The sequence below is a fragment of the Pituophis catenifer genome, unplaced genomic scaffold (assembly GCF_029215685.1).
Source record: "Pituophis catenifer annectens isolate HBS135680 unplaced genomic scaffold, rPitCat1.0.hap2 SCAF_371, whole genome shotgun sequence".
In the NCBI taxonomy this organism is placed as follows: Eukaryota; Metazoa; Chordata; class Lepidosauria; order Squamata; family Colubridae; genus Pituophis; species Pituophis catenifer.
The window spans coordinates 1-23,138 of NW_027257251.1; the positions used below are offsets into that span (position 1 = coordinate 1).

At 38.0% G+C, this 23,138-nt stretch overlaps 1 protein-coding gene across 1 annotated transcript in view; it reads left to right on the forward strand.

The window, feature by feature from the left end:
* Window positions 1–570: 570 nt before the first annotated feature.
* LOC139326940 (envoplakin-like) overlaps window positions 571–23,138 on the forward strand; it is a gene marked incomplete at its 3' end in the record, with an annotated part of 31,058 nt that continues 8,490 nt past the window's right edge. The window contains 15 exon segments of the mRNA XM_070956664.1: window positions 571–666; window positions 3,412–3,566; window positions 3,723–3,846; window positions 5,141–5,266; window positions 6,655–6,693; window positions 7,854–8,015; window positions 9,143–9,250; window positions 12,005–12,100; window positions 13,895–14,020; window positions 15,651–15,797; window positions 17,134–17,288; window positions 20,273–20,370; window positions 21,088–21,269; window positions 21,909–22,087; window positions 22,725–22,863. Of these exon segments, the coding sequence (XP_070812765.1) occupies window positions 604–666; window positions 3,412–3,566; window positions 3,723–3,846; window positions 5,141–5,266; window positions 6,655–6,693; window positions 7,854–8,015; window positions 9,143–9,250; window positions 12,005–12,100; window positions 13,895–14,020; window positions 15,651–15,797; window positions 17,134–17,288; window positions 20,273–20,370; window positions 21,088–21,269; window positions 21,909–22,087; window positions 22,725–22,863 (1,899 nt within the window).

The window sequence follows — 23,138 nt, forward strand, 5'->3', positions numbered from 1 at the left end:
AAAATTTCTGTTGCTAAGCAAGATGTTTGTTAAGTGAATTTTGCCTCATTTTACGACTGTTCTTACCACACCTGTTAAGTGAATCACTGAGGGAACACAGTTGTTAAGCGAATCTGGCTTTCCTATTGACTTTGCTTGTCAGAAGGTCACAAAAGGGGATCACATGACCCTGAGGCACTGCAACCGTCATAAATATGAGTCAGTTGCCCAGTATCCAAATTTTGATCACATGATCATGGGGATGCTGCAATGGTTGTAAGCGTGAAAAATGGTCATAAGTCTCTTTTCTCAGTTGTAACTTTGAATGGTCACCAAATGAACTATTGTAAGTTGAGGAGTATTATCAAGTAGATCATAGGTGAATTTATACTTCACTGCTATGTAATTATTGATTCTGGAGATTTTTAAAGGAATTTACTATTGAAGCTAATGTTCCAGTTTGGGTTCTAATTCTATGGTATACTGAGCAAAAGAATTGAGCAAAAGAATGTGGCTTCAGTATGAAATTCTGAGCAAAAAAACTGGATCTTTAATCTACGTGATTTCTATATCCTTATCTGCAGATCATCAAGCAGCAATGATCTAGCGGTGCTCATCTCACGCATGCAAAAAAATGCTGACCAGGTGGAAAAGGACATCCTTGAAACACAGTCCAAACTTAAGAAGGTAAAATTGGAACTTGAATACAAAAATCATGCTATATGTTTGACTCTAAAGTTTATCGGAGAAAACTCCGAATAGAATAGTAAGATCTCATATGATGGTTGGGCAAATACATAAAATAAATCTAATCAGATACAAGGGGAATATGTGTGTCCTTTATTTCAAAATGACAAGATTATAGAAAATCAGAGTTGCCTGGATGTATGAAAAATATTAAAAAATAAAATTAAGAAAGTGGACTGAACTCATGAAATAGTTTCTTGTAACAAAATGGTCCTCCAGATACCTTCATTAGAAACTCAAGAGGTTTCTTCTTTGAAACTTCTTTAGTTTTTTAATATTAGATAAAATACAAACTGTGTTTTATTTTTATTTATTTGAATTCATTAGCCACCTATCTTCAGTGGACTCAGTTAATGGATGATGTTAAAGAAAGAAAAATAGATATTTTGTGCTTTTTAAAAAACTATGTGGAAACCTTTAATAGATCTGAATGGAGGTGGTCTAATCTTGTGAAGAGGACTTCATGAATACATGTATGAAAATGAAGATTGGAGTTAATTGTGAATGAAATATATGTCAGAAGAATGAATTACTATCTTCTAAATAAGAGGAAATCAGGGTTTTTCAGAATGTATTATACAGAATCCTACTGGCCAGTCATAGATTCATATATGGAATGCTACCACATGAGAACTTGATGGGGTTCCATGAGAGACTAAGAAAGAGAAAAAAAACTCACTTAAACACAGTGAATTTGTTTCTTAATCAAGGATTCTGGGAGTGGAATGAAAGAGCTAGACTTTTCTATATTGTACAGACAATGGGAGAGTGTCTTCTATAACAAGTGTGTCAGTGGACCTCAAATTACAAATCATGCAACAAAAAATAAAATTAAAAGAGAAAAGAAAATGCAAAGCAATTTTAATGAAAAAGTGTTCTGGCGGTATGTGAAAAGGGCTAAAGAACAACTTTTGTAGGAGGACTGGCAGAGTTTGAGGGCGGAGTGAAAATGGGATCAGCAGTGATGTATTAACCATTAAGCAGACTAAGCACGTGCTTAGGGCACCAGGCCCAAAGGGGGCACCACAAAGTTGAGAAAGAAAAAAAAACCCAATGAAGATGGGTTCTTCATTGAAAGGAGGGGGGCACCAAGATTTGTCAGTGCTTAGGGTACCAGTGAGCCTTAATCCGCCACTGGGGATCAGCCTAGGATTGTTACGTAGCTACAAGCAACCTTAATCCAACCGTTGATCCTTATCTAACTCCAGACAGGTGCTGTTAGTTGAGAAGATTTCTATGTATAGGCTTTAGCAATAAATTAGTTTAACTGAACCTTCATGTGAGGACTTGATCTTTCACAGACTGGTCTTTCGCACCTGACAGCCTTTGGCAGAGTGAACAGAATGATTGAATAATTTGGGAAGAAACATTGGAAATGTTAAAAAAAATATTTCTTTGGGAATGCTAGTGAGATGTTAGAGAGTGAAACTAAAATCAGTGCTATGAACCTCACACTCACTAGTACTGATAATGTTACCTAGTCAGGTAATGAAACATCTGCCAGCAAACAACCAAGCTCAGAAAGCATCAAGGAGAGCTGACATATCGAAAGAGTAAAGTCAGTGTTTGAATCAGGATGTGAACTTAATGGAAGCAAGAATGTTTTGCAAGGACAGAGAACTATAATTATGGCTGTTGGAGCAAATTCGAATTATTTTTCCTTTCCTTTTCTTTTATTTCTTGCCCTTGGTTTCTTTTGCTGACTTTTTGCATTTTATACAATGCTGCTATCTGAAAAGGGATATAGTGATGGTTATGTTTGAATGTATGATAACTCTAAGCTTGGAACTAAAAAGACTATGACTAACTCTTGAAAATATTTTTTAAATTTTTTTTTATCTTAGAGTGAGAGGACAGAAGCTCAATGATTCTTGATGACTGTTTACTTGGTGTAGTGTACCTCAGTTGCTAATCTAGTATTACTTGAGCCTCTCCTTCCATGTTTGATAGAGGATAATCATTCAAAAGTAGTTCTAGGTACTTTCATGGCTACTATCAGGGAACTCAGAATATATGAAACATGGCTTGCCAAATCAAAACAATGAATATTTAATTCAGTGTTCAGCCAAAGTTATTTTTCCCTTAATCTAAGAAGTTTATTCAATGGGATGAATTCTGTAAATTAACTGTATAAGGTAAAGGTAAAGGTTCTCTTCACACATATGTGCTAGTCGTTCCCGACTCTAGGGGGCGGGGCTCATCTCCGTTTCAAAGCCAAAGAGCCAGCACTGTCCGAAGATGTCTCTGTGGTCATGTGGCTGGCATGACTAAACACCAAAGGTGCACAGAACACTGTTACCTTCCCACCAAAGGTGGTCCCTATTTTTCTACTTGCATTTTTTACGTGCTTTCGAACTGCTGGGTTGGCAGAAGCTGGGAAAAGTAACGAGAGCTCACCCCATTACGCAGCACTAGAGATTTGAACCACTGAACTGCCGACCTGTCGATTGACAAGCTCAGCATCTTAGCCACTGAGCCACCATGTCCCAAAATTAATTGTGTACTATATGATAAAAGCTGACATGATAAACTATACAGAAAACCTGCATTTATGGAATTAAATCAGGATCAATAATTACATACTTACAGCCTAAAACATTACCTTCTAGATTGATAAATGCCACTTCCTCTCTGTCTTCTCTGCTGGGAATGAGGCGTATGCATATTATGCTCTTCTTGTTGTAGGATGCTCTTAATCGTCAGCAGAACAAGCCTTTGGAATTCCAGCAGATAAATGGTAAAAACTTGAAAGACGCCGAGACACTTTTGAAAGACCTTTTCCTAGATGTAGACAAAGTCAAACATCTGAAACATCCTCAAGCCTTTGAAATTGAAAAAGAGTAAGTAATGCTTTATATTCCATGCAGCCCTCTTGAGAAATAGTAAATGCATAGAGACACCCCTACATGACAAGCTTCAGATCATGTTTGGGCAATTCTTCCTTGAAGAAGCCCATTTTCTAACGAAGAAATTCCCTTTCTTCTCCCCTCCAAAAGTATCAAGCAGCTCCATGTCCGAATGACACATCAGTGTGCAGAATATCGAGAGCTCTATGAAAAATTTACACTTTCTGAAGTTGGTTCCAAAGTGGACTGGGCAAAAATTCTAGAACAAAAGCAGGTAAGAGTTGCTGCTTGGGTGTGTGGCATTTCATTTGATCAAGTGCATTTCTTGATCAACAAAATTCATAAGGTTGAACATGAATTCCAGCTTTACTTGGAGACCACAGCAGAAGGACAAATGTTTTTTTTATCCTTGCAAGGCAAAGATGATACCGGCATAATAAAAAATTACCTCAATCAATGCTTATCAGAGCATACATGGCTTTGACAATGCACTGATTTGACATAGAAATACAATATTTTTTTCAATAACCTTTTATCCAAATTCATGATGAAACCAGGAAGTTTGCTTTGTCACAGACAAATCTTTAAGGTGGACCAAGTCATATTGGCCACGTTTACACATGATAGTGGTTTGTTTGATCTTAACTTTCTATGTTATATAAACATAACCAACTGTAGCTTATGAATGAACCACAGTTACGCAAGCTATAGTTTAGCTCAATGGGTAAAACAAGTTGTTCTCATATACTGAAAAACTATTATTAAGCCAAATAAAACTAACTCTGGTTTAATCATTCATGCCAGACTAGGTTTCAGGAAATATTATCAAGAACATGCAGTTTGACTGGTAATGCAACCTAGCAACTATATTTCAGCCCACTTGTCTCACCATCGTGGAATTAATTACAGAAATAGGGATGTGTATTGTTGTTAAATGCAATTTCTCAGCAAAGTTTTTTTAAAGTGCAGTAAGAATATCCTTGTTTTACAGAGCTCCATATAATGTCATCTCCCATTTGTATTGCGTTTAGTAGGTTATCAACACACCTAGATTAAGGGTGGGAGAGTTTGCATGTCACCTCATATTGCTGTTGCCTTGGGTATCAACATACTCAACAGCTTTATTTGTGTAAGCTTTCAAGATACCAGGTTTTCTTCATTACTCGACATGAGTAATGAAGATACCAGATTTTCTGCCTATGTTTTCACAGAAATATAATATCATAATTGACTCTTTGTAGCAAATGGGTCACTTCTGCAAGGTACAGGTTTATCAGTAAGAGGAGTTTTTTAGTGAGACAGCTACAAAATCTTTCAAAATGATCCCATCAGTCTTTGCCTGTCTCACTTCTTCCCATAACCACTTTTCCTGCACCTTTTTCTGGTTTTGACTTCCACTCGCTAACATTTCAGGATCATTTGGCTTGAGTGCTAGCAGCGGTCACAACTATTAGGAACAACATTGCAATCATTTGGACAAGAGATCAAAGAAATGAATTACATTTTTCTTGCAGTTGAATAACTCTAAATGTAAACAGTGTGGTGACTTACTGGTGGGTTTGTTGCAGAAACAAATCAGTGGAGGGCAATATGGACCTACGATGCCTGAGCTGGAAAAACAAATTGCAGAACACAACATTCTTCAGAAAGAGATAGAAGCATATGGCCTGCAGATCAAAAATCTTCACAGTATGGTAAGATGGCATGTGGTCAGTCTTTTCACTGTAGAAATGAATATATGTACACGTCTTCCCAATGCTGTGTGGTTGGAGAGTGAAGAATAATTAATCTGATCATTTTAAGTAATATCCAACTTGGAAATCACACACCTTGAACCATTACACATTCACAAGACCTGTTTAAATAAACCAAATTCTTAACTCCTGGTGAATTTTAGTATTCTAGTGGAGGTTTCTAGAATTGATAGTTTGTATGAAGTTCCTATTTTTGTGAAATTCACAAGAAAGAATATATATGAAAGAAAAATTTATGAAAATATCAGAAGTCTAAGACAACAAACTTGGAACTTGATTCTGCATATAGAGATATGATTATTGTAACCCAGTAATAGGATGGAAGAACTGACAGTGTTTATTGTGAGCATTTTTGTGTTGCATAATTGTGGGTGTATTAACAGTGATGGTGAAGAAGAAAAACACAAAACAAAGTCATAATGGACCACAAGTCCCATCACCACTAGCTAACCAGTAATTGTCCAAAGCTCAGTAGGGATATTTTGAACTGTAATCCAACACATATTGGCTGAATTTGTGAAGACAAAAGGGGCAGGCAATCTGATGCCCTTCAGATGTTGTAGTCTACAGCTTTCAAAGTCTTCAGCTTTGGCCATGCTCTTTGAAACTAAATTCAAACTCAAACCATCAGCATTTGAATGGGAATGACTACTTTTTCTTCTTATCCAGCAATTCATTCCAAAGCTGCAAGATAAGAAAAATCGTAAAATTTCAAATGATTAATGTTTTAATGTTGTAAGCTGCTGGGAGTCATTTGTGTGCAAGCTGGACAGCCATATAAATTTGTTTAACAAAATGAATGGATAAAATTTGCAGAACATAGTTGAAAAGATTTCTTAAATGTCAGCATACTGGAAGTCCAGTACTAAAATGTTCCATTACTGTAATGAATGTTTTCATAAAAAGATCTCTGCAATCTTATTATAATTAAAGGCCCTTTAACAATACTTGCACTTCTGCTATCAGTGAATTATCAGACAATAACAGTTTATAGACTGAATCATAATTAGCCTTTAAAAAATGAAATATCTATTCACAGTACTGACAGTCAAAAGCAAATTTGATTTTTTTTTTAGTTAACAGTTTAATTCCTTCAATATTTAAACGGTAAATATTGACTAAAATATTGACTACATTATGAAGGGCTCAGTTTGCTCGTGGAAATTGGTTTTTTTTAAGCAAAAGGCCATATTAAATCCAAATATTATAGTATATATTTGTAATTTCACAGTAAGATAAAGCAAAATGGTATATCTTTTTAACACATAATGTAAACCATTAGTATTGTCTCTTTCAAGAATAAAATTGTTCTCATTCTCTCCAAACAGGAAGCTGGAGATTTAAAGACTCAATACAAGGACTTGCTGGTAAGAATTGTATTCACTATTGTAACCTATAACTTTTTAAAAAGAAAATATTATTAAATTGCTATTTCAGATTCATGTAAGCTGTCATCAGAAAATCTGGCTGTTAAAGATAGGAGTCATTTGGTTTTGAAAGAATGTGATGACACCTTCCCAAACTGAGTGCCATGATAGACATACCTATATACAAAATGGCTGCCATAGTGGTTATGACCCTTTACAATACTCCGATTTAATGGAATATGAATTAAACTCATGGGTGCCCTCTTCTATTTCATTGGGATCGTAATCCAAAGAATTTACTGCAAACAAATATGATATTAGGGGCTGGGATTGTGCTTTGCTGTTTCCAGCTTTTTCTTTAATTTTGTAAAATTGGGATAGGAGAGAAGATCTGATGGACATTAACAGAAGTACCTAGAAGCATATTGGTGTTGCGTTGTACAATATTGCCCACTTTTGATTTGAGGACTCTTTACAAGAACAAAAAATAAATAAGAGCATCAACACTGTTGAGTGTTTTCCTGCCCTACACATATGACACAACGTTTTGGAGTTTCATCCATTCAAACCAGAGACATGACTTACTGAGAGCAGGCCAACAAAGTCTCCTGCCTCCACCAAGCAGCCAGCTTCTGCAGAGGATCATGAGGTAGCTCAAGCATGATGCTGGAGAGAGTTATTGGAATGGAAGCATAAGAGATCCTGGCAGAGAATTCTAAGAGCCAGCATGGTGCAGGTGTGAGCACAGTGTTGGACAAGGAGTAGGAAGACTCAGGTTCTAGTCCACTCTCAGCTACAGAAGCAGGTGGTTGGGAAAACAGGAGGAAGAAGTATTATGTTTGCCATCTTTAGCTTCTGGATGAAAATCAGGATAGAAATCTTATTAAATATTAAAAACTCAATGGCAGCTGTTCTAGCATTCTCAGTAAGGATGTTCTGACATTAAATTAGATGGGAATTATAAAAACCTTCAGCACACTTTCCCAAAATGGCGTTCTCCAACCTTATTGGAGTACCATTCCTGGAAACCTCAGACCATAATACCAAGAGCTGTAATGCTCGAGAATGCTAGGACTTGTCATTGCAATATCTGGTTGATGACAACTGGACAACAACAATGAAATGAAACGACAATAATATTTTTCCCCTCAATCTGACAGAAAGCCTCTATCTGGCGAGGCCAGAGCTTGAATAGCCTCTATACCCACCTCCAAGGCTGCATGAAAGAGCTGGCGTATCTCTCAGAGCAACAGCAGAAGATCTTGAAGCAGGACTGGAGCGATCAAATGATTGATCCCCAGTCAGTCCGGCGTGAGTATGAGGTAAATGAAAAGTTGGATGTCAAACTGTATCTGTAGGTGTAGGAAGTCTTGGTTCATGAACTCTGTTAAAGAACATGATACTCCTGCAGCATCCATTTCAGATGTGCCCAATGGCACATCCCTGCCCATATACTACATACAGTTTTGCAGGAAAACCCAGGCAAAAATTTCCTCCAGCCATACTGATTTCAACAAAATGTATTCATTGTTAAATGTAGAGGTTAATGTCCATTCTTTCAGGGACCAGTCAAACTTGTGATGGTGCTGAATGAGTGATACTTAAAGTTCCAGCTGTTGCAATGCCCCCACACTCACATGATTGCAATCCAGATGCTCAGCAACTGGCCCAGATTACGTGTTTGTGATTTGCAATATTCTGTGCCAGTTTCCTACAAGAAAAGCCAATGGAGAATCTGGCAGGAAGTTGGAAGTCATGGTCATGTGAAGTCCTTGTTTAACAACCTGTGATGATTCATTTAACAGTGGTAACCAGGAACGGCCAGAACTGTCATCACTGAGCAGTGTCATCATGTGACATCATGCTTTATAACCGCATTGCTTAGTGCAGGGGTCAGCAACCTGTGGCTCCGGAGCCACATGTGGCTCTTTCACCCGTCTGCTGCGGCTCCCTGTCACTCAAAATATGCATCACAGCCGTCAATGTGCGACACCCGCTGGCACATGATTTATTGAGCTTTTCAACCCCTGGTAGGCCAACCATGGATAAATCCAAGAATAGAAAATTTTCAGAAGAAAACAGAATGTTTAATTCAACTACATATGCTAGTTTTGTGGCCGCTCAAGAAATAGTCAGGCACGGGAAGGGTTTTGTGGCTCCCGATGTTTTCTTTTCTGTGGGAAACGGCTCCAAATGGCTCTTTGAGTGTTTAAGGTTGCAGACCCCTGGCTTAGTGGTTGAAATTCCTATCCCAATTACCATCATGATGACCCCCTATACTTGAATTTCATAAATAACCTACTAGTGCTCTGGCAGGGTTGTGGTGGCTTCCAAAGAAGTAAATTGCCTTTTCCCACTAGTCCATTTGTGGCATATGTATCATTTACATCACTCAGCTCATTCATTGTGGCCACATTAGTTGTATTAATTCTTTCTTCCTTCTCTTCAGGAGTTCAGAAACAATGAGCTTCTTAACCAGGAAGAGTATGTGAATATGCTTCAGGATGATGGAGAACGGATGATTGAACTGAAGCATCCAGCAGTGACCCCAATCCAGGTAAATAGCAAAATTATGTAATCTAAAGGACCAGACTCTTTTCATTAGTTTGATTATCTGAAGAATATTTGTCCTATTCTTCTCAGGAGCTAACAAAGTTTTTTGGTTTTTTTTTTTTTTAAAGAAAAACAAGAACAAAGGTAAGTTCCTGCCTTCAGACTAACAAAATTAGATTGGGACCAAAACTTAATAGCAAAAGGAAAACAAATATTGCCACCTGTTCTTAATTACAAACATCATCTCAGGAGCAACTGGTTTAGGAAAAGATCAAAGGTAAAGAGGAGCCACAAATTACTGGCCTCTCAACAATGATATGGACTTTCCTCTTTTCTCTCTCACCTTGCCCTGAGGGAATGGGTGCTGCCAGGCATCGGAGAAAAAAAAATGCTTCTGAATGAGGGTATAATTAGGGGATTTCACTGTTTATGAGATATCCATATAAATTTTTCATCCTTTTTGTAAACCTCTTGGCTTTTTCATTAGTAGTTCCATCATTATTCTTTTCAGACAAATTTTGTCAAGTAGGAAAAAATGGAGTGGCTGAATAACTTTTTTTTTTTTTACTAATAGTTGAGAATCCATTTGTCTGGAAGACAGAATGTTCCCCCATTGCCTCTGTACAATCGGTATAGAAACTGAAGCTTGAAAAGATCTTAGGTATTTACGCAAGACAATGATCTGAAACAATCTTCCAAATCAAACAATTTGCAGAAAGGAAGATAAAGGATTTTGGAGTGGCCTTTTCTAACTCCAGATTTGAATATCATTAAAAATCTATGGGGAGATATCAAATATATACTACATGCAAGAAGAACTAAAAATATTTCTGGGCTAGAAAAAGTAGGTCTACAAGGAAACACAGAGAAGAAACCAGGATAGCTGGCAGGAATTGTTTGTAACACTTGTCAAATACAAAACATTAATTTAGTTCCGTACAGGAGTGGCTTCAGCTTATGCTCATTTAGGAACTGAAACCTACAATTTGACCAAGAATGTCTAAATGTTATCTACAATTGTCTCTAATGCTGAAGTATTAATAAATGCTATAGATAACTATAGAGCTTCCAGAAACGCCTGTTAAAGAGAGGCATTTTGGCATATTGGAGAGGATTTAGGTATGCCTTAAATCAGGGGTATCAAACTCGTGAAGTCGACATGTGATGTATCACAATTTTTTCCTCCTTTACTGAAATGCAGGTGGGCGTGACCAGTGCATGACGCATCCAGCCCACGGGCCATGAGTTTGATACCCCTGCCTTAAATGTTCATGCAGAAAAGGGTTTAGCAAGCATAAACTACCTCTAGAACTAAATTAAGAAATTTAAGAAATGTTTAACCATAGATGTCACTTTAGAAATTGAATGTCTCAATAAATTTCTAGATTGAAACAGTATGATCCTCATCCTTTTCTAGAAGATTTGCTTCCAGAAAACTAGAAAGGCGAGATGACCAAATAACAATATTCTAATTTGATTAGATAATAAATGAATGAATTTGCCTCAAATCTATATTAGTATACATTCATGTCTATTTATTGTAGCAGCCATCAAGATATACTACATATCAGATAATGTGATGTAACATATTTTTCCCTGAATATCTGTGGACTGTAGGCCTGCTTTACAATTAATATAGCTACTACTGATGAAAATGAAAATACATACTATCTGATATAGAAATAAGGTTAAAGGCACACTTTATTAATGACGCAGTACACTGTTGAACAAGTCAGGAATAATAATTTTAAAATTATTATCTTTACAGTATTCATAGTTCCAAGTATACAAATTAATGCAAATTCAGATTAAAATAGAGTATTAGCACAATATTTCCTGTTAGTGAAAAACTAAGCTATAATTAGCAGAATAGGTGCAGTATTGGTATTAAACTAATCAAAACTTACCATAATTTGAAGAGCATAATCACAAAGAAAATTGACTAAGTCTTATCACTGTAATTACAACTGAGCATTGAGATTTGTTGTGATGGACTCCCCTTACTTTTATTTTTATTCATTTACTTATGACCCACCTTTATAATTTTTACAAATAACTCAAGGCAACAAACCTATCCAACACACCTGCCTTCCCCATTACCAACCCGGTGAGTTGGCCTGAGAGTTACTGACCCAAGGCCACCCAGTTGGCTTTCATGGCTAAAGTGGGACTAGAACTCACAGTCTCCTGTTTGTAGCCTGGTGCCTTATCCACTAGACTGAATATTGTTCCAAATAAGCAATCTGTGCTTCAATGGGCAAACTATGCTTAAGAAAATAAGATTTCACAGCAATTTTAACTATCCCAGTAAAACAGAAAACCTCATAAGAATTTTTGAAAGTATATTGTAAAGAGACTCTTGGAAAATACCATACTTTAGAGTGCTGCACAGTTTATGGCCCCAAAAATGGCTGTAAAACCAAACAAAGCTTTGCTGATTCTCTAGGCATGGTCACCGTCCATCCAGAAGAAAATGTTTATATAGATACCCGAGGATATATTCTGTGCAGACAACAAAACAAAGTGTGCTCCAAGATAGATATTTTGAATGTGGCCTTGAATATAGCCAAATTTGAGATGAAATTTGATTGCTTTATTTTATATTTGATCAGCCATGGTTATCTGTTGCTGCTAGTCTTTGGAGAAGAAATTAAATTAAAAAGTAACAGATGTGAAAATTATACTTATTTGTCTGTCTGTCTGTCATTCATTCATTCATTCATTCATTCATTCATCTATTTATCATTTATTACTGCAGGCCCATCAGGAAGCCCTGAAGAATGAATGGCAAAATTTTCTCAACTTGTGTATTTGTCAGGAGCACCATCTGAAGAGCATAGAGAATTATAGAAAGGTAAACGGACGATGCAAAAGAAGAAAACTGAATGCAGCTTATTTTTCAATTTGTCAATACCTTTCCTAGAATCCAGTGTCCAGAAATGGACACAATATTCTAGATATTATCTGGCTATTACAGTAGAGAGGAGCATTATAACCTCTCTTGATCTTGACATGTTCCTTCTTTTGAATTTCCTTTTTTACAGCTCAATCACACTGCTGACTCATGTTCAGCTTGTGATCCACCCAGATACCCAGATTATTTTTGTATGAATTACTGCCCAATATGATATCCTCCATCATATAATGCTATTGTTTCCACCCAAAATGAGGTCCTTGCATATATAAGGGTGTTGAAATTCACTCTTTTTTTGTTTTCTACTTACTGTTCAAGCTTGTCAAGATCCTCATAAATATTAATACTTTCCTATAATATATTTGCTATTTCCTCTTTGTGTCATCTGCAAATATTGCCAAATTTTCTAACCCCTTATTTCTGTCATTTATAAATGTACTAAAAAGCTTAAACAAAAACAAATCCAATTTATTTATTAAATCCACGTTGCCAATATTTGCTAATTTCAATCTTATTATTATTATTTTAATGTTCCCCAAGTTCCAATTTTAAAATCCAAATCCAAATCCAGTTAAAAAGAAAAGAAAAGAAACCCTCTGTTATAGGGCTTTAGGATTAAACTTTTCTTTATGTTCAAAAGTTTTAAAATTATTTCCAATCCTCTTCATCCCTATTTCGGGTTTCTTCTTCTAGTAATTTAGATATCTCCAGACAAATTCTAAACCAAAGCTCAAATTCCATTTTGGCTTTGACACTTTAAACTTCCATTTTGTTCTTCTCTCTGCATTGACATTCCCCACCGCCCATTAGCTGCTGTTTCTTCACTGGAGCTTCTTTTAGCAATTTAAAAGTATTTCTTTTTTACCTATGAGCTGGACAATCACTCATCCAGTACCAGTACTCCATCCAAATCACCACTCCTGCTCAAAGCTTTAGTCCGGATGCCCCAGCTTAGTGACGGCCGCAATGGCCACCGCCACCGCCACCAAGTCGAAGAATTTCCTCCGACCTCCGAGGAACCTGCCTGTTCCTCTTGGTCTTCTGAGGTGCCTCTCCTTCTTCTCCATCCCTATAGGACAGATTTGGTCCGAAGACCCCACGACAGCGGCTTGTCAGCCCGGGTTTTCACGAGGCTCATCAGAGCCCGCTATCCCCGACTGTTTCGCCGCAACACTTCCGGTTGAATCTCCAATCTCACAAGAGACTTTGTAAAGGGTTTGCTGAAGAAGTCACAGTATACTTTCCGTCATATTCCCATGGTCATCAAAACTAATCATCTCCAGATAACCTCTCCAGAAGAGCATGCCAAAGAATGGTACTGAGATGTCCCAATAAAAAATCAAAATGTTTCACTCTCTCCTTTTTTCTTTCTCAATTCATCCCGGAAGTTCAAATTCAGTTTAAATTCTAAACTCCAATTGAGTTGGGTTAAATGAACCCAACTCCAATTGAGTTGCGTTCATTTAAAACCAAAATGAACATATATGCAAAATAACATGAATGGATTCTTGGAATTGCTAGGATTGATTTAATGGTACAGATATCAGACATCTAGTTATGCAATGCAAGTAAAATTAGATAATACCAGCAGGGATCTGATTTCCTGAAGTTGATTGGTTTGCTATAATGAGACAAAATGTCTCTGTCCCTGAAAAATGATCCAGTCTTCATGACTAAAGAAGTACTTCTTGATCAATCTGTTTTTCTGTATTTTTTTGTTTCTTCTCTCTTTAGTTCTATGATGATGTTGATGACATGAGCCACTTTTTAAACAAGCTGAACAGTGATCTTGATAACAAATACAGCAAGTTCAATAAAGACAGTCCGGGAATAGTGTCTGACTTAATGTGCCAACTGGAGGTGAGAGCCCAAGGGAGAACTGAAAGATATCAAGCTCTTGTCTTAATAACCTAGAATAAATAATGATTTTGCTAAACTACTATGGCGACCAAACTTGTTTATTATTTATGGCTTCATCTAAGTTCTGTTAAGTGTAGTTCTGCAGGACCAGGAATTATTAACAAAACAGACCCAAAGGAAGGAAATGCTGGCAGCAAGAAAAACTGTATCCTGTTCAGTTGTTGCAGCTGGATTTGCAACCCAAAATAATAAGTTAAACATGAGCCAGTAATGTGCTATTGCTGTTGAAAAGGCAATTGAAATGCAATAGAATAGAATAGAACAGAACAGAACAGAACAGAACAGAACAGAACAGCACAGCACAGCACAGCACAGCACAGCACAGCACAGCACAGCACAGCACAGCACAGCACAGAACTTGAAGGGACCTTGGCAGTGGTGGGTTGCCCCTGGTTCACACTGGTTCTATAGAACTGGTAGTAAAACCAGCGGGAGGCTCTGCCCACCGACCCCAATGTCATCAAAACGCTTCTGCATATGCGCAGAAGAGCGGACAGCCCCGCTGCGAACCGGTAGTAAAGGTAAGTAGAACCCATCCCTCAACCTTGGAGGTCTTCTAGTCCAGCCTCCTGCTCAAGCAGGAGAACAAGTGGTGGTTGCCCCCGGTTCGGACTGGTTCGCAAGAACCGGGAGTAAAACCGGCGGGAGGCTCTGTCCACTGACCCCGACGTCATCAAGAAGCATCTGCAGATGCGCAGAAGTGCGTGAGCATGTATTCACGGCCCCGTTGTGAATCGGTACCCTGTTTCCCCCAAAATAAGACATCCCCTGATAATAAGCCCAATCGGGTTTTTGAGTGTATGGCAATAAGGCCAAGCGCTTATTTCAGGGTTCAAAAAAAATATAAGACAGGGTCTTATTTTCGGGGAAACACAGTAGTAAAGGTAAGTAGAACCCACCCCTGAGGAGAACCTATACCATTTCAGATAAGTGACTGTCCAGTCGCTTATGGAATGGATTGGAAGAGCACTTTTACTTGAACTGGTTTGCCCAGTCCTAACCACTCTACCATGATGCAGAATTATATGTAAATTGTGATCGGCCCTTCATATCTTCACAGCCATGCATAAGATAGAAAGATGAATAATATGTATCTCCCATGCATTCTTTTGAATATGGGAACGTACTTTAAATTATTAACCCATAAATATTCTCAACATAAGGATTGGTCCTTTTATTGCTTCAACATGTATCAAATATAATATAACTAGTGTTTCACCAAACCAAACCCATATTCACTGGCCAGTAAGTCAGCCCTTCATAGAACATAGACTGAAAGTGCTGAAGGGACCTCAGAGGTCTTCGAGTCCAACCACCCTTTCAAGGCTTACAGAATAAATGGCATGCTCTATAAAAGTGTTTTTTTCTATATATACTACGGCTGTTGAATTATATTTCATGGCTAAACCTCATAGCAGGGGTTTTTCATGGTGGCAGCCATCTTTTGATTTTTTTTTATTTTTTTTTTTAAGTAAAGTATTTTCCCATTACTGGAGAAAAATAACTCTGGCTGCGTAATTTTTCTCAGATACATACCAGCTCTAATTCTCCACTCTTCTTTCTTTTTCAGAATGATGAGAAGACTGTGAAACAAGCTGAAAAGACCATTGCCGAACTGAAACGAAGGAGTAAAGAGATTAGTCCTTTGAAACTGCGAAGAATCCAGTGTTCTCAACCAATTATAATAGATGCCATTTGTGATTGGGATTTGGGTGAGGTATGAAACATTTTATAATGGGTGATAGAAATTGTTCCCTCTGCCATTCTGCTTTGCTAATATGTATCTCACTGTGTTTTTTAATTCTTGCTTATGTCACTTTGGTGGTGGTACTTCTCAAGAACAGAAGGGAAAGGAGCTGTGAAGTACTCTAAAAAGGATACAGTATGGTGTGAAATCACAGCATAATGACCTGTCCCTCTGCAAAATATTTATCTCTAATACAGTAATGTCATTCATTTTAGTTATCTAATGGGTTACAAAACCGACCATGTAGATTTCCTGATGGGTTTTGTGTGTGTCTGTGTCTGTGTGTTTTGTAGAACAAACTCTTAAATCCTCATTAACTAATTAATCTCAGGTTTATTATATAGAAGAGCATGGAAACTTGGAAGATCTTAGAACAGAGCTGTCAAACTCGCGGCCCTCAGGCCGGATGTGTCACGTGCTGGCCATACCCATGCTCGGTTTAGTGAGGGGGGGAAAAGTCACTATACGTCACTTGATGCCACCATGAAGACATGAGTTTGACATCCCTGCCTTAGAACTTTGATTTCTTGCACTGAGCTAGACTCCTCTAGGTCACAGGTCCCCAACCCCTGGTCGTCTGTGAACCGGCACCGGTCCCTGGCATACCAGAAACTGGGCCACACAAACAAGTGAAGTTCCATCCACAGGATGCAGGCAGCATGCAAAACCACACCCCGTCCAATCCGTGGAAAAACCTCTCTCCATGGAACCGGTCCCTGGTGCCCAAAAGGTTGGAGGCCACTGTTCTAGGTCCTGAAATAACTCATAATATAACAATACAGATCAGACGTGGTATTCAGCAGGTTCTGACCATTTCAGGAGAACCAGTAGGGAAATTTTGAGTAGTTCGGAGAACCAGTAAATACCACCTCTGACTGACCCTGCCCCCATCTATTCTCTGCCTCCCGAGTCCCAGCTGATTGGGAGGAAATGGGGATTTTGCAGTATCCTTCCCCTGGAGTGGAGTTGAAATGGAGATTTTACAGTATCCTTCCCCTGCCACACCCACCAAGCTATGCCCACCAAGCCATGCCATGCCATGCCACGCCCACCAAGCCACGCCCACAGAACCGGTAGTAAAAAAATTTGAACCCCACCACTTATACAGATATACAGTAGTGTGCTACAACAGCAAACAGACATGACAACACAAAATACTTGTCTTCTAAGGACACATAAATACCCCCCCCCCAATTCTGGTGATCAAGAGAACAATGCTCTGAAAAAAGTTAAATTTGTACTGCTGCAGAAGTTGAAATCCATCAGAAACCAAACTCCCTTTTTTCCCCTACCTTCATTCTTCTAGGTACAGCTTGAAAGAGGTGAAAAGTATACTTTGAAGAATAATAGCAACCAGGAAAACTGGGCGGTGCAGAATGCCAAAGAAGAGAGTAAGATAGCACCTGCTGTTTGTTTCTCCATTCCACCTCCAGACTTAGAGGCCATAGACAGAGTTAATAGGTTAGTACAAAGCTCCTTTGCTCTTTTTCCTGCAAATATATAGCTAGTATTGCTGTTTCTGTTATAATTCCATCTTTCAGGATAATGATCTTCCAATGATTTTGATGAGCAATATAAAGAAGCTTCTTTCCTGCATCTTTTTCCTGCCCGCTCATTAATTAAAAAAATAAATAAAATAAAAGATATCCAACAGAACCAAATACTGCTGGTGAATGCAGATATTAAATCTTCATTCGGGATTTTACCTTAGATATAGAATGGGAGGTTGGGATTAAAACAAAAACAAAAATTGGAGATGGAACTGAATATGCGGTGATGGGAATATTCTCATCACAGCATTTTGTTTACCTCTGTAATAATATACACCCTGAAATATAATAAAAATATATAATATATAATATAACATGTATAAATTTTTAAATTAAAAAAACCTGTGTTTTTCTCTTTCCTGTTTCTAAGCACATAAGTAGAAAAATATTCAAGTAGCAATTAGTGGTTGGGGGGTGGGCTGGGAAAGATCAGGGAGAAAGTGAAGGGTGGTACCAAAGTGGCATGTATGTGTGTGTGTGTGTATTTCCATTATTTGTTTCATGTTTAGTGTCAGGTGGCATGTCAGAAGGCTATATATATTATAGTGTTTTCCCGCATCATTAAAAGTCTGTTAGTTGAAATGCTTAAAATCCTGGCTAAAATCCCAGTTTAAGATCCTCCAAAATCCCAACAAAACACTTTGTAAGGTCTTTTGAAACTCTGGCTAAAATCCTAACCAACTCTTTAAAAGTTTTCTTTCTGGCAACGTTTCGACAAGCTCTCTAACTTGTCATCATCGGGCCCCTACTTTCAGTTTAGAAGCTGTGGGATTTTAGCCAGGATTTTAAGCATTTTAACTAACAGACTTTTAATGACGTGGGAAAACACCCGAGATTTTAACTTTTTACACACACACACCCGTGAAAACTTGAGAAGACATATATATATATGTCTTCTTAAGTTTTCGCGGGTGTGCATATGCAAAAAATTAAAATCTCGGGTGTTTTCCCGCGTCATTAAAAATAAATTGGTTAAAATATTTAAAATCTTAGTTAAAATCCCATCTTAAAATCTTCTAAAATTCCCTTCAGAGCACTCTGCAAGGTCCTTTAAAACCTCAGCTAAAATCCTACCAGTGACTTTAAAAGTTTTTCTTAAAGCAACGTTTCGACAGGCTCACACCCTGTCATCTTCAGGCTCTGTTTCATGTAGAAGCTATGGGTTCTCTGTTGCGGGGCCGGAGCCGTCGCTTATCTATATTTGCTGCTGCTGACGTATGCTGGCTAGCCTGCAACTCTGTGTTCTGATTGGAGGTCAACAGTTTTTCTTCCTGCTTCCTCCTCCTAGCTATTTGGTGTTACAGGCCCAGCTTTCTCAGATTCTCTATTATTATCTGTCTGCTTTAACGTTGCTTTAAGAAACGTTGCTTTAAGAAAAACTTTTAAAGTCACTGGTAGGATTTTAGCTGAGGTTTTAAAGGACCTTGCAGAGTGCTCTGTAGGGAATTTTAGAAGATTTTAAGCTGGGATTTTAACTAGGATTTTAAATATTTTAACCAACTTATTTATAATGACGCGGGAAAACACCTGAGATTTTAATTTTTTGCATATATATATATATATATATATATATATATATATATATATATATAAAATCATAATACTAGATAATAAAGCTAAGCATTGTAAAATTGACTACTGTAGTAAGGATTAAGATCAGGTGGGCACATAAACTTCTGTCCAATCATCTTGATAGCTCACAATTTAGCAAACACAGAAGGAAGAGGAGACATCTCAATCTCTGCTTCCCCCCCATCCCCCCAAAGGTTTAATAGTCAATAAAGTATGGCTACCAAGGCAAGCAATCTGGAAGACTCTGTCCTCTATACTTGCAACCATTCCCACCAGTCAACCCTGCAATATTCCCTGTAATAGGGAAATTGATATACTTTACTCAAAAACAGATGGAAATCATAATCACCCCAAAACACCCTGAGGAATAAAAGCAACTAGGTGGCAAAAAAAACCCAAACAGAATACAGGTAGTTCTCAGCTTACAATCATTCATTTAATGATCATTCAAGATTACAATATACTCCCAAAGGTGCTTTTTTCAAGAGGCAATTGGATTTTCTGGTTTTTCTTTGAAAATATTTTGCTTCTCACCCAAGAAGCACCTTTGGGACAACCATGACCTGGGTAACTGAGAATCTCCATAGACAATGACAACACACTGGGGAAAAAAGTAATTTACAATCAGCCCTTGCATTTACAACTGTTGCAGCATCCTCAGGGTCCCATGATCAAAATTTAGCCACTTGGCAACTGGCATGTATTAATGACTGTTACAGTATCCCAGGGTCATATGATTGCTGTTTACAACTTTCCTAAGGGGTTTCCAAGAAACAAAGTCAAGGAGGGAAGCCAGCTTCTCTTAATTACTGCAGTGATTTGCTTAATGACCACAGCAAAAAAGGTCATAAAACCCCATGGCTTAGCGATGGTGGTTCCATCCAAACCCATGATGTGGTTGCAAGTCGAGGAGTACCTGTACTGAGTAAAAGTAATATCACAATGACACGATAAGAGTGTTGGGCGCTTTATGCTTGAATTAAGGTAGACGCTGGTATAATTTGGCAAAGCAAGCAAAAATATTGTTGGTTTATAAATGCTTCTGGAATTGTATGGGAAGAATCTATAAAAAAGCATTTGTTACAGTGTTCATCAAAGTATAAATAGGCCTGTGTCATAAATAGTATGTTCAGATGTTGCACTTCCAATTATGGATCTAATCCACATACTTCATTCATGGGATGAAAATACATTCTGTTCATTTTAAATTATTCTTTAATTAGAACCTGTGATTGTGTAGCTTTTCAACAAGTATTTCCTATACATAAGTACTGTAGGAATTCTCTGTGCTATGTACACTCTTGACTCCTTTGTTGTGCTTAGGCTAGAAGGTGAGCTGAACACAATAAAACAGAAGAGAGCTTCCATCCTGACCACCCTAAGAAGCAGCAACAAGGAATCAGTGAAACTCAGCCATCAAGGTCACTATCTTAACCGGTTTTTGTTAGAAATATATCATTGTGTAATAAGAATGCTAAAGTACTCAGGTGTTGCTCCAGAGACTTCAACCTGTGACTTCAACCTTCAGCCCCAAAGATTTCAAGACCATGTGATGATATGCTTCTTATAAAGTCACTACTGGAGCCAAAATTCAGAATCTCAGACCTCCCATGGAAGGATTGTTTTTTAAACTGGAGGTGAACATGGAAGAGTTTAGACACAGCAGTTATTTAGTTTACTTTATTGTCATTGCACCTTGTACAACAAAATTAAATGCCATCTTCAGTGTACATCATACATAAGAAAACTATAAAAATAAAACAAAAACATCCTTCACATTCTATACAATTGAGTTGAAAACCCCTGATATTGCATTAATATTACACTATACAATAGAATTCAATATAGTTACTACTCTGGGATAGAAGTTGTTTTTCCAGCCTATTTGTTCTTGTTTTTATTGTCCTGTACCATCTGCCAGATGGTAATAGTTGAAAAAAAGGGTGCCCAGGATGAGATGGATCTTTAAAAATGTTTTGAACTTTCTTAAGGCAGCGGGAGCTATAAAGCTCTTCCACGGAGGGGAGAGGGCAACCTGTTGGATTAATATGTATGTGAATGAGAAATTCTGCTTAATGTGGACATTTTATTTAATTTGGACCATGCCATAGGAATGCCAATGTTATTTGTCATTCTAGCCACAATCAGAACCTTCACTGCAGTTCAGGATGACTCTGAAGCTGACCATTTGCTCCATAAACTGAATAAAATTGATAATGATTTGGAGCAAATTAAGATGGATATTTTTAACCGCACAAGGTCTCCACTAAATCACAGTGACCCTATTGAAGATGTTACTCAACGGATCAAACATCAGGAGGCAAGTACCGAAGGAGTTTGTCTGTGATAGCAAATACTCTCATATTTGGCTGGATACTACCCAAAGCTAAAATATTTATATACTGCACATGTCAAAAAAGAATGGAGTGCATTTACTGCTGGTGTAAAACCAAGCAAGAATTAATGCTCACTGACATGATTGAATACTAAAGAACAGAGAGAGGCCTTATAATCCAATATTTTTAGTTGTTTGATTAAGATTAGATTCACATTCTATCAACTCCCCTACTATTTTGTAGAAGGGATTGTTTCCTGTCTTTTTCTATTTTTCAATGCTTTAATCAAATGTGTGACTAGCTATACTGTTCATCAGTACAGAGAATACAAAACAGTACAAAACAGAGAATACATTGTGTTTTGTGTTCAATTGGGAATAAACTACTGCATTATGGAATAGTCTGTTGGATTACTTTGGATTAGCTACCATCCAGAATCCAGAATCTACTGATTGTTCCAGGTTTCAGACAAAACAAAATATGGAGGCATCTAGGATAGATATAGGACAAGACAAGGTTGGTGTACATCATCCCCTCAACTCCATCACCCTGCCATACATATAATCATTGCAGCCCATTCAGTTGAACTAATTTTTTTTTAAAAAAATCTTCATTTTTATTAGGGAACAAACTGGAGAATTCAGATTATAGGAACAGAAAAAGAAGCTGCTCAGAAAGCATGTGAGACCTATCTTTCAAAAAAGCCTGCTGGTACCTCTGCCTCTCAAATTCCTGTGATGCTCAACAACATCAAGAATAAATACAATGATATTAAAGTACTCTCCAGATTATATGATGAAAAGTAAGTAACTTCCATAGTATCTTTTGGCCAAAAATCTTTAGCGGTAAAGAAGCAGCCTTCTTCAAAATGTTTCTGTAAATACAAGTTGAAAGATGTAGGGCAGTGGTGGCGAACCTTTTACTCACCGAGGGTCAAACAGGTATGCACTTTGTGTGCGCTGTGCTATACATGCTAACACGCAGCTCCTCCCCTGTACGCTGTATGTGCAACCGCACCACTGCACAAGCGCATGGCTTTCATGTGGCTCCCCAGCACGCTGCGTGCATTATCACACCATCTGCAAATGCACAGTTTTCACACGTGCAATGCACTCGCACGAATGCCATCTATGCATGTGCACACTGTGCAAAAGTACTCTTGTGCACATGCACAAACTCACACGCATGTGCAGGATAGCTCCGAAGACCAACTGGGTCCCCTGAATTGTGCGCATGCGCACCGGAGGCCTGAACACCAGCTGGGGCGCATGCTCAGGTGAGTTGCAGTGACAGCTCGCATGCCCGGAAAGATGGCTCTGCGTTCCACCTCGGGCATGCGTGCCATAGGTTCGCCATCACAGATGTAGGGGAAGAACTTTTTGTTTTATTGTGCTACTGATGAAAACAGTCTTAGTGTGAAATTGTCTCCCACTCCTCAGAGCCAAAGCAAGTATAAACTTGGAAACTCAGATAGAAAATGTGGACAGGATCATTAGCACCATTGAGGCCAAGCTATCTCATGATGGTACCATTCCAGCTTCACCTAAAGCATTGCAAGATCGGGCTAATGAACTTCAGGTAAGAGTTGTCTGAAGTCATGGATACCCCATGTGATAATGCTCATCCATCCAACCATCCAATCTCACACCCTTACATTAACAGAATAGAGTTGATCAACTAAAAGCCCAAATAAAGATCAAACCATTAAGATAAACTTATTTGTTTGCTTACTTGTTTGTTTTTCACATTTTTGAACCACCCATCTCCAACAGAGAGGAGCTCTGGGTGGCATACAATAAAATTATGGAGAAGAACATATTAGATATGCCACCTTAAGCTCATGGAGGAAAGAT